This window comes from Molothrus ater, chromosome 22 (genome assembly GCF_012460135.2).
Source record: "Molothrus ater isolate BHLD 08-10-18 breed brown headed cowbird chromosome 22, BPBGC_Mater_1.1, whole genome shotgun sequence".
NCBI lineage: Eukaryota > Metazoa > Chordata > Aves > Passeriformes > Icteridae > Molothrus > Molothrus ater.
In genome coordinates this window covers 5,273,822-5,285,393 of record NC_050499.2, presented here as the reverse complement: position 1 = coordinate 5,285,393, position 11,572 = coordinate 5,273,822, and the positions used below count along the sequence as shown (strand labels likewise).

At 55.4% G+C, this 11,572-nt stretch overlaps 1 protein-coding gene across 2 annotated transcripts in view; it reads left to right on the top strand.

Annotated features, from left to right (window-relative positions):
* The first annotated feature begins 4,115 nt into the window (after positions 1 to 4,115).
* The window catches only part of SORL1 (sortilin related receptor 1), a 55,157-nt gene continuing 47,700 nt past the window's right edge, over positions 4,116 to 11,572 (top strand). For both annotated transcript variants that reach the window (XM_036397377.2, XM_036397376.2), the window contains exon 1: positions 4,116 to 4,348. In XM_036397377.2, coding sequence (XP_036253270.2) covers positions 4,139 to 4,348 — 210 coding nt within the window. In that variant the 5' untranslated portion in view covers positions 4,116 to 4,138. The remainder of the gene's footprint in view (positions 4,349 to 11,572) is intronic.

Sequence of the window (11,572 nt, the reverse complement as noted above, 5' to 3'; positions counted from 1 at the left end):
GCGGATCGTGTCCTGCCGGTCACACAGCCCCTGCCAGGGCTGTCACATCCCCCGCGGTGGCCTTGGGGCTCCGGCACGGAGAGCAGCAGCTCTGGCTCTGCTCCCCTGGTGCTGCTGTTGCCACAAGATGGGGATGTTGCTCACCACTGCCATCGCTGGAGCTGCACCTGCGTGGATGCCCTTCCTCCTCCTCCTCCTCCTCCTCCTCCTCCGTCGCTATAGGACACGAAAGAACACAAGCTCACAGCGCTGTTCTCAAGGTGAGGAAAAAGGGAAGTTTATTTTCTGACTCCAACGTTTATAGTTTTCCAAGAGTGGCAGTGGATTGGAGGGTGACAGTGCCACCTCTCCAATGACCTCTCTGGACAGACCAAGAGCCCATCAACTTTCTCCTCCTTCATAAAGGAATGCAAAGCAATCAGTTATTTACAGGAAGCGTGTGAGAAAGTTCCTTACAGGAAAGTCAACATCAGGAGGCTTAGAAAATCTTAAAAGAGTCGGGTGACACTCCTCCTTGTTCCCCCAGAGTGGGGCAGGAGGGGCTCTCATAGAGGCACACACGGGCTGTCCCTGCTCCTGTCCCATGACCCCATTCCTCACGGTTTTCCTGGCATCAGAGCCTTTTCTGCTGATTTGTCTGCGAGAGCTGCCCTGTCCCACCCCATACAGAACGTTTCCTTCCCTCCTTTCACCCCCTCACGTCTGTACCACACACTGAACATCGCCCTCAGAGAGCCCCCAGCACACCAAGAGACCCCATGGCGTGGGAATGCAGCAATTGGGTGCCTCTGACACAGCCCTGAGCCCTGCAGGAAACCCTACAACCATCATCATCCTCCGAGGAAGGCCCTGAGGCCACTGCCATGGGTAGGATGCTGTCTTTGGTTCCCTGATTCAGCTCCAGCAACCAGCAATGGCTCCTTTAAGCAGCTTTACTCTCTCAGTGAGGCTTTGTGGGAATGGCTGTTCCAGCCCCCCAGTCCCCCAAACCCTCTGGGACCTCTAAAGCTGAGACAGGGAAAGGTCTCAAGGAAGAGGGGAAGGAAAACCAGGGGGCCAGGGGCTCCTCACCTTGCTCCTGGAGTTCACAGCTTTTGCTGCTGATGAAATCCAGATGGACCTTAAAATAAACTCTGCACTGTTCCTCTCTCCCCTTTGCAACAACAACAAAAAAATACCTTGGCAAGGGAAACGTGTGTTTCCCTGCACAAAGAAAGAGCCATTCATCTGTGAGCATTTACCAGGGCTGGGCTCACCCAGGAGCTCCTGGCTAAAGCTCCCACCCTGTGCCCACCACAGGGAGCTCACGGGGGCACAGGGACCCTTCTTACACCCTGCAAGAAGTGTGAAAAAAGGGCTGGAAGAGAGACAGCAAACCCCCCAAACACCATTTTCCTCCATTTAGCACCTCAGCAAAGGCAGTTCCTCATTTCCTCTTATTTCTTACTCTATTCCTGTTTATAGTTTGAACCTGCTTTGCCTATCTCACAAAAAGAAATAAATGCACTAATGATTAACCAACACTAAAACCCACCACACTCATCAACACATTAATGGCAAAATCTCAAAATTAAAAAAAAAATCTAAAATTAACAAACCAAAATCACTACAATTTCTCATCTCCAGGTCCTTTTTGAGTCCTTCTCGTCTGGCCCAGAGAGCAGCTGCCTGCAGGGATTCCCACACAACAAAACTCCCTCAGTGACTCTGCCCAGAGCCACGGTGACCTCCTGTCCTCCAGGGGGACATCACTCTGAGTCAAGACCTCTAAGAGCCTTATTAGGAGGGTTTATAATTGTATTGACCCGATAATTGAAATACACTAAGTGGGTTTCTAGGTGAAAGCACCTCGGGGAAGGCTCTGGACAATGTTCCTGCTATTAAAGCGAGTGGAATGAGGGGCAGCAAGATTGCCTTGGAGCTGTCCATGGGATTTACAGGCTCCCATTCCTTCACTGCTGGGCAACATCCTTTTTTATTTTGTTGAATGGTGCATGAGAGGCAGAGGGATTGAAAGCCATCAGTGTGCTCTCAGTACCTCAGGAACAGCAAACCCCCCAAACACCATTTTCCTCCATTTAGCACCTCAGCAAAGACAGTTTCTCATTTCCTCCTATTTCTTACTCTATTCCTGTTATAGTTTGAACCTGCTTTACCTTTCTCCTAATCCTATCTCACAATAAGAAATAAATTCACTGATGATTAACCAACACTAAAACCCACCTGAGCTGCTAAGAAATTGCCTGAGCCCATTCCTTAGCAGCAAAATCATGCCCAAAAAACCACCAGTGCAGGAGATGAGGCTTGGTTGGTTATGCAGGGACAGCACAGGGCTGATGCCAGTGGGCACAATTCTGATTTATTGGGGCTGTTCAAAATGCTGGGCTCCTGCAGGGCAGGATGGGGGAGCAAGGATTTGAAGCAGGAGATTGAAATGACCCTGGGAAATGACAAAATGACACTGGGAGATGGCAGCCAAGGTGAGCTGTGCCTCTTGGGATGCACAGTGACCAGGGGAGCAGCTCCAGGGGAATCCCCACACCTGGGAGCCCAGCACTTTGAGCTGCCCCAATAAATCAGAGTTGTGGCCACTGGCATCAGCCCTGTGCTGTCCCTGCACAACCAACCAAGCATCACCTCCTGCCCCTTGGGGAGTTATGGGCGTGCTGCCTGTGCCAAGTGTTCTGTGGGAAGCACACGGGCGCTGGCACAGCTCAAACCCACCTGCCATGGCTGGGAGAGGGCGCAGAAGGCCCTGGAGAGACCCTGAGGGTTTCTGGCCTCCTACTCCCACCATGTCTTGCTCACCTTCCCAGCTCTGCCCAGGTAAAAACACAGCGGAAATTGAGACTCTTTCCATTGTCCCAGGTTGCTCCAAGGCACATCCAACCCAGCCTTGGACAATTCCAGGGATCCAGGGGCAGCCAGAGCTTCTCTGGGCAACCATGTGCCAGGGTCTCACCACCCTCTCAGGGAGGAATTTCTTCCTAACATCCAATCTAACCCTGCTCTTTGCCAGTTTGAAGCCTTTCCCCTTTACCCTGTCACTCCACACGCTCCTAAACAGCTTCTTTACTTCAACACCATTTCCTTTCATTCACTCTCCCTCCCTTCAACTCGATTTCCAGCTGCTTCATTTCTCTTTACTCCATTTCACAGAAATTAACTTGAACTTATTATTTCACTTATTGTTTCACTTCACTTGTTATCTCAACATGAAGAGAGGGAGAGGGAGAAAAAAGAAGAAGAGAAGAAAGAGCAGGGGAAAGGAGAGGGAGAGGAGAAAGAGCAGGGGAAAGGAGAGGGAGAGGAGATGCGGGGAGAGGGGCCCGAGCTTTAACCCATTTCACAGAAATCCACCAGAACTTATTTCACTGCATCTCGTGAAGCTCGGGGAGCCGAGCATCCTCCGGAGAGGCCAAAAAAGAAGGAGAGGCAAGAAAAAGAAGAAGAGGGAAGAAACGAGCGAGAAGGAGGCGAGAAGAGGGGAGGGGGCCCGAGTTTTAGTCCATTTCACAGAAATCCACCCGAATTTATTTCACTGCATCTCGTCGGGGAGAGCCGAGCATCCTCTGGAGAGGCCGAAAAAGACGGAGAGGCAAGAAAAAGATGAAGAGGGAAGAAAATGAAGAAGAGGGAAGAAAAGAGAGAGAAGGAGACGACAAGACGGGAGGGGGCCCGAGCTTTAATCCATTTCACAGAAATCCACAAGAACTTATTTCCCTGCATCTCGGGGAGCCGAGCATCCCCCGGAGAGGCCGAAAGAGACGGAGAGGGAAGAAAAGAAGAAGAGGGAAGAAAAGAGCGAGAAGGAGGCGAGGGGGTCCGAGCTTTAGTCCATTACACAGAAATCCACCAGAACTTATTTCCCTGCATCTCGTGAAGCTCGGGAAGCCGAGCATCCTCCGGAGAGGCCGAAAAAGACGAAGAGGCCGAAAAAGAAGAAGAGAGAAGAAAAGAGCGAGAAGGAGGCGAGAAGAGGGGAGGGGGCCCGAGCCTCCGTGCCCGCGGGGGGGGCTCGCAGCGGCGGCGCTCGCTGCCCATGCACATTCTCTCCGGGCGGCGGCGCGGCTGCCGCTCCTCCCGGCCCCGCTCGGCCCCGCTCGGCTCCGCTCCGCCCGGCCCCGGCGGCACGAACATGGCGACACGGAGCTGCGGCGGGGCCGGCCGTGCCTCCCCGCTCCCCCGCCGGCTGCTGCCTCTCCTCCCGCTGCTGCTGCTGCTGCTGCCGGTGCCGCTCGCTGCCCGCTCGCCGCCGCCGCTCCGCGCCCCGGGGGCCCCCGCCGAGCCCCCGCGGGGCCGCCGCGCCGCGCCGCGCCCGCCCGAGCCCATCCAGGTGTACGGACAGGTGAGCCCGCAGCGCGGCTGCCGCGGGGGGCACAGACACCGCTCGGGCCCCGAGCTCCATCATCATCATCATCATCATCACCCCCCCCCCCCCCCGCTCCACAGCCTGCCCCGGGGGTCGCGGCCGGGCAGGGGTCGGTGCGTGGGTTCGCGGCTCTCCATCCCCGCGGGCTCGGAGGGAGCAGCCAAGGGCACGCGGCGGGGATTGGGGCCGGGCATCCCCGGGAAGGGACGGAGATTCCCTGCGGGCAGCGGCGCCGTGAGCCGGGGATGCTCGCCGTGAGCTGGGCAGGGGGAGGTGACGCCGGGGGAAACCATGGCTCCGTGCGAGGCACCGTGTCCTTCCTTCCCCGCCATCAGGGCTCCTTGCGTGCCCCAGCCATCCTCCGCTGACCCTCGGGAAAGGAGGGGAGCAGAGCCGCTCGCGGCAGGAAAACACAGAAACTGCTATTTCTGAAAGTATCCCTGCTCGGGCTCGATTCACTGGCAAGTTTTGCTGCCAGGACCACGAAGGCTCCCCCTCAGCCCTTCTTTTCCATCTCTTTTGGGTGGTGATGACAAATTACACTCGGACTCTTGGCTGGGGAAAGCTTCAGCTTTTTAAAGGTTCTGCTTTATTTTTGATGTACCCACATGCTGTCTGCACTTCTCTGCCCTACTTGATCCTCCTTGCTGACACTGCCCGTGTCCCCATCACGTGCCCAAAATGCTGTTTGGGAGGGACATGGCACGCTTGAGGAGAGGCTTTGAGCCTTCAGTGGCATCTGCCTTTGCCTCCTTGGACGGTGCTTTCCCCTCTGGTGCTCTATAATTTCCCCTTTTTGCTACTTGTAGGATCAGAAGGAGCCAGTCACGAGGCAGGGCTGGCCCTGGAGCTGCTGGAGGGGCACATGCAGGGCTGGTGCTGCTCCTAAAGCCCTTCTGTTCCCTTGTTTAGGGAAAAGCTGTTCCTCCTCCCCTTGAAAATCTGCTTCGCCTCCTCTACCTCCTCAGCGTTTGGCTGTTTTTAGCATAACACAGCTACCCCATTTTAGAAGAAAACATGACACTTGTCTCTCATCCACGGCAAGACATTGGTGGCACTTTCCCTTCTGTCTCCCCGTGCCTTCCATCCTGCCAGGTAGAGAGCAGCTCCAGCAGGGATGGCCCTGTCACCTGCACAGGAGCTGCAGACCCAGGAGGGTGCAGTGACCCTGTCACAATCCAGACCAGGACTAATAGGAAGCAGTGGGAGTTCAACAGTTTGCCGCTGTTGGGGATTTTCTCATTGCCTCAAGCTTCCAGGAGGGATTTGCCTGGGGAATGGAGTTGCTCTCACTGGCAGCAGAGCACACAGCACCCGTTCCTTCCTCTGCTGTGGGGCAGGACACACAGATTTGACAGCCCAGGTGTGTCACCAGGACGAGTTGCTCAGCACTAAACAACATTTCCGAGTTCTCTCAAGTGCCACAGCGCTTCAAATCAGGGCTCTGCCTCAATAAAAGGGGCAAGAGGGAGCCTGTGTGCCCTGGGCTGCGTTACAGACCTGACCACACAAGTTCCTAATGCCTGGCAAGCCGGAAAAGCCGTGCAGCACCGTGCTCAGGGGTCTCGTGCCTGGTCACAAGCACCCAACAATCCCCGTGACCCCCCCTCCCCCAGCTCCCTGGCTCTCCAACAGCAGCAGAAAATCAAAGTGCAGTCCAAGCACTCCCCTGCCAGGGCCATCAGCACAAGGGGCAGTGCTTGGAGCCAGCATCCTCGTGCCGTGTCACTGCAGTCCCTGATCTGGGACACATCCCACTCCCGTGCCTTTGGCAGGTCACTTGGCCATATGCTACGCTCTGGCTCGTGCCCCAAAACTCCCTGCCCTTCCCTGGCTCTCTGAAGCAGGCTGGGGGCAGAGCTGAGAGCCCAGGCTCAGCTCAGGGGCTGGGGAGAGCAGGGTTTGCTGCTGGTGGGGCTGATGTCATCAGGGAAGCAGAGGGAGGGAGGCATCGCTCAGTGTCTGGAAACGAGCAGGGCAAGAACATCCAAAGCCTTTGTAGCTCCTCAGGAGCCAAACACAGCTTACTCAGCACTGTCAGGGACAGGCTCGGAGCCCTCTTGCCTTGGACACCAAAGCACAAGATGTAACTTGGATTTTTTTATTTGGACCCTCACTGCTGAGCACATCCTTGCTGGGCAGGCTGCAGCAAAACTTCCCAGGAACATCCCCAGATAACAGGACCAGCAGCCTAACCCCCTTTGTGGCTTCTCCTTGTTTTTTCTGATTCCAAAGCAGCAGCAATCAGGAGACCAAATGCCTGACTTGAGTCTGTCAGCTTCGAGACAGAGCAGGTTTTGTTCCCTTGCACAGCCCTCACCTCTGTGGGATTGTTGGTGAGGGTTACAATGGACAGACTGTTTGAAGCAGGCACGAGACAGGACTTTTCCAGGATGCCACTGGCAGCAGAGAAGCATCCCCAGGGCAAGAAAACTTCACCCTTGGGGCCAGCAGGGCTCCCTGAACCCCTTCCCCAAGCGTGGCACCTCATCCTCCTGGCACGAGCTGCTGGCCCCCAGCACAGGGGCTGGGCTGGCACTCGCCCTCCTGTCCCCTCTCAGCCTTTGTGCTCCTGCCCACACAGCCCAGCTCAGACCTGGCAACACAGAATTCACAGAATTTACACAATCACTGGGTTGGAAGAGACCCTAAAGATCACCCAGTCCAGCCCAGCCCCAACCCCTCAACTCAACCCTGGCACCCAGAGCCACATCCAGGCTTTGTTAAACACACCCAGGGATGGGGACTGCACCACCTCCCTAGGCAGAACATTCCAGAACTTTATCACCCCTGCTGTAAAATACTTTTTCCTAATAAACAGGGCCTGGCTCCAGGATTTGCCATTTCCACCATCCCACACTGATCCTGGCTGCTGGGTGTGAACCAGCCCCGAAGTGCAGGGAATACAACAAACACAGGAGAGCAAAGCAGCCCCTCTGGGTGCCTGTGTGTGCTGGGCTGAGGGGTGACCATGGGAGGGGTGTGGAGAGGCTGTTGTGTCATGGCTGTGGCACACGGACAGGAAAAATGCTGGGGCAGGAGCCCAGATTGGGTCTGCGGGTGCTGAGGGGAGTCGTGAGGGCATTCACACTGCTAAAACATCTCTGACCTTGACCTGCAGGCATCCCTCCCCCTTCTTTGGAAAAGGTTTATCCAAAGCCACCCCCCAAAGCACACAGCTCACAAGGAATCTTTGCCTTAAGCCACGCTAGGACAAAGGACATCTTCTCTGAGTGCTGGTGGCTCCTGGGGCAGCCAATTCCCCTCTCTGCTGTCGCTGCAGGGCTTGAGCCTCTCCCTGTGCTGTCACCTCTGTGCCTCCCTGTCCCCTGAGCCAGTGTTAGTGCCTGCCCTCACATCATTTTTCTGGGGGAGAACTATTTTTTTGCTCCCAACCTCCCCGTTTCCTGATGATAACCCATCCTGCCTTTGGGGAAAGCCACCGAGTTTTCATCATTTCCAGCCCATTCACTACGGCCTGACCTCTCATCAGCCCACCACTTGACCTTGACCCTCCCCACCCTTCTGTGCTGATGGAGAGCTCAGATCACCTCCTCTCCATCGTGCAGAGCTGGCAGAGAGCCCTGCTGCTCCCAGGGGAGGCAGAGATTGCTCTGCAGGGCGAGCTCCATCCAGCCCTGGGAGCGCAGACCTCACGCATGCCCCATCACAATGGAACCATGCTTAATTTTGACCTGCCTTGCCAGCCTGGCAGAGCCTTCCCAGATCAGATTTTAACCTTCTGGAGGTGCCCTGGGTGGTGGCGTGTCCCAGCCATGTCCTTTTCCTCCTCCTTTGTGTTAGGAGACCTTCCTTCCCATTGCTGGGTCTTTCATGGCCACCCTGAGAAGGTTTCCGTGCTCCTGGCATTTGCTTTTTGCCACAGCTTGATCCCTGGAAGCCACACAGTTCCTGCTCCTGGCACCATAATGGCCGAGAGAGGTATTTGTGGTTTTATTCATTGTTTTTCCCCTCCAGCAGATTCCTCACAGATCCTGTGAGTGCTGTTGTGTCCCAGGGGCATGGCTCAGGCTTTCCAGAGCTGCCATGCCAAGCTCATGGCACACTTTGGACCTCTTCTGTAGCCTTCTTCCCTCGTTATGGGGGAGTGGATTCCATCAGATTGCCAGATCTGCTGGGGAACCCTCCATTCCCATCACATCCCTGCCCCTCTATCAATTGAGGTTGTTCCTGGGGTTGTTTCTGGATTCCTGCCCTGACCCCAATCCTCCTCCTCCCCTCCCTTTCCCATTCTCCTGGAAACAACAGCTCGGGGAGAGCTCTCTTGGTGGTGGCAGAGAGAAAACAGCCCTGCAAGCAGATGATTTCAGTATTAACCAAATTAACACCGGGCCTGGCACTCTGCGAAATGACTCACCCGTGTTTCATATCAATGATTTCAGACCCTGGCATTTTCAGTCCGAGCCACGAGCGGCTCCACGGCAGGCACAGGCTGCATTTCCAGCTCTCCTGGCAGGGCTGGCAGCAGATGCTCAGGAGCAGAAGGTGCAGAAATGGAGCTTTAGTGGGAGCATGCAGGGAACGCGGCGTGCTGGGAGAAAGAGCCACCCCTGGCACTCTGGGGCTGTTCTGGGAGCAGGAGCCACCCCTGGCACTCTGGGGCTCTGCTGGGAGCCACCCCTGGCACTCTGGGCTGGGGACAGGAGCAGGAGCCACCCCTGGCACTCTGGGCTGGGGACAGGAGCCACCCCTGGCACTCTGGGGCTGTTCTGGGAGCAGGAGCCACCCCTGGCACTCTGGGGCTGTGCTGGGAGCAGGAGCCACCCCTGGCACTCTGGGACCCTGCCAGGGACAGGAGCCACCCCTGGCACTCTGGGGCTGTTCTGGGGACAGGAGCCACCCCTGGCACTCTGGGGCTGGGGACAGGAGCCACCCCTGGCACTCTGGGGCTGTTCTGGGGACAGGAGCCACCCCTGGCACTCTGGGGCCAGGCTCCTGCACCAGCCCTGCCAGGGGGAAGACAGGGGATGGGCACCAAAGGCCTGGCACTTGTCCTCTGCAGCTTCCAGAGAGCTGGAATGAGGAGGAGCACAGGCAGAGCACCCTCTCTTGTTCTACCCTGTGCTACCCAAGCTTCTGACCCCTTCTCGAGCCCCATCAGCTACTGGGATCAGAATATTTCACCCATTCCCCTTCTCCACGTGTGTTCTGGCAGCTCTGGAGCGGTGACCTGAGCTGATGGCAGCACCTGGGTGGTTTCAGAGCAGCTCAGGATCCTTGCTCTCTGCCAGCCTCGCTTATCACACAGCACTGATAACTCATTAACTATTCAGAAATGCCCTAGGAACTGCATTTGTTTGTAGGTCACTGTGAGGATGGGAAAACACCCTGGTGACCCTTGGAATCTTTGTTCTGCTCTCAGTTTTGCAGCCCAGTGTGACCATGCTCACAGGGGTCTGAGGATGAGGGAGGAGATGAGGATCTGCCTCCATGTTTCAGAAGGCTGATTTATTATTTTATGATATATATTATATTGAAACTATACTAAAAGAATAGAAGAAAGGATTTCTTCAGAAGGCCAGCTAAGAATAGAAAAAGAAAGAATCATAGCAAAGGCTTGTGGCTCAGACAGAGAGCCCGAGCCAGCTGGGCTGTGATTGGCCATTAATTAGAAACAACCACATGAGCCCAATCCCAGATGCACCTGTTGCATTCCACAGCAGCAGATAACCATTGTTTGCATTTTGTTCCTGAGGCCTCTCAGCTTCTCAGGAGGAAAAATCCTAAGGAAAGGATTTTCCATAAAAGATGTGTGTGACAGCCCTGAGCTGTCCCAGTGCATCTCCTCCCGAGGAATCCTGAGCACCCACCCTGAGCTGCAGTGCCAGCCCTGCGGCTGGAGCATTAATCCTCAGCAAAGCAAACCCAGGGACACACACAGCGAGCTCCCAGGCCTGCTGGACACCAAGGGTAGCCCCTAGTGCTGTCCTGTCACTTGTCACTGCTGTTACAAGTCACCAGCACGCGAGATTTCTGCTGGCAGCTCAGCACAGCCAGCAGTGGGATTGCTGCATGGACAAGTCAGGCTTCCCTCACAGAGCAGGGGCTCTGGGGCTGGCATTTAGAGGGAAGGGCTGTCCCTGCCAGTCACCCACCCCCTGGCCAGCCTGCACCCATTCACCATCATTGGCCAACCAGCCTCATTCACCTGCTTCACAATCACCTTACTTCTATTCCCCCTTGCAGCCACCCTAGAGAATAAACTGCTCAAACTCTAATTAACTCCAATAGTTTATAAAAGCATTAGTTTTGTAAGCCAAAGATTGAAGACTAAACCCCTTCTTAGAGTTAGCCCACCATCCTATCTCAGGAAGAAAGGATTCAAACCCTCATCTCCAGCTCCCAAAGCTGGCATTTTTCACATTTGTCACATGCCAGGGTTGAGCCACCTCCACAACCAAAATCCTGCTCCAAACTCCAGTCTGGGCACAGGCAACTAAGAGGGATGAGACAGGAAGGGAAGCTGGAAGTTCAGCTGCCAGAGAACATGGACAGGGCTCCTGTCCCAGCCCTGGGCACTCAAGGAGTCAGGATTGCACTCAATTCCTGACATCCATCACTTCTCCAAGCTCAGCAGGGCAACACTTCCACCTCAGCTCCCAGAAATTCCCTCTGCCAGCCCAGCCTGGAGCTCCCAGGCCCCAGCTGCATCCCAGGAGCTCATACCTGGGCTCAGGTGGCCCCTCCAGGGCTGTCCTCGTCCCATCCCATTCCTGCAGGGCATTCATTTGTTGGAAGGTGCTGTTAACAAAGAAATACACTCACAGCAAAGCCAGAAACATTGACTCCATTACAGCCTCTGCTGTGTCTTGGCTCCACTTTTCCCCTCCTGGACTTCATTTGGCACCTTGCATATTAGGAGGGCAAATTAGAATTTCATGCATATTTCATATATACTTAATCACTTGGCAAAGACCAAAACACTTCTCCATTAAGTGGAATTTATGCTAAATACTGTTTCCATTAGGCAAATGGAAGAGGTTACACCAGTTCCCCAGGCAGCTGTCCCCTGCCAGGGGAGGTGGGGACACTGTGACAGTGCCACAGCAGCAGGGCAAGGTCCCAACAGCAGCCTTACCCCAAAGTTACTCCCCAAAACCCATCCTGGTTAATGGGACATCAGCTGCTGGCTCTGGGGTCCTGTTTGGTGCTCCCCTGAGCCACCTGGGTCCCCTCAGA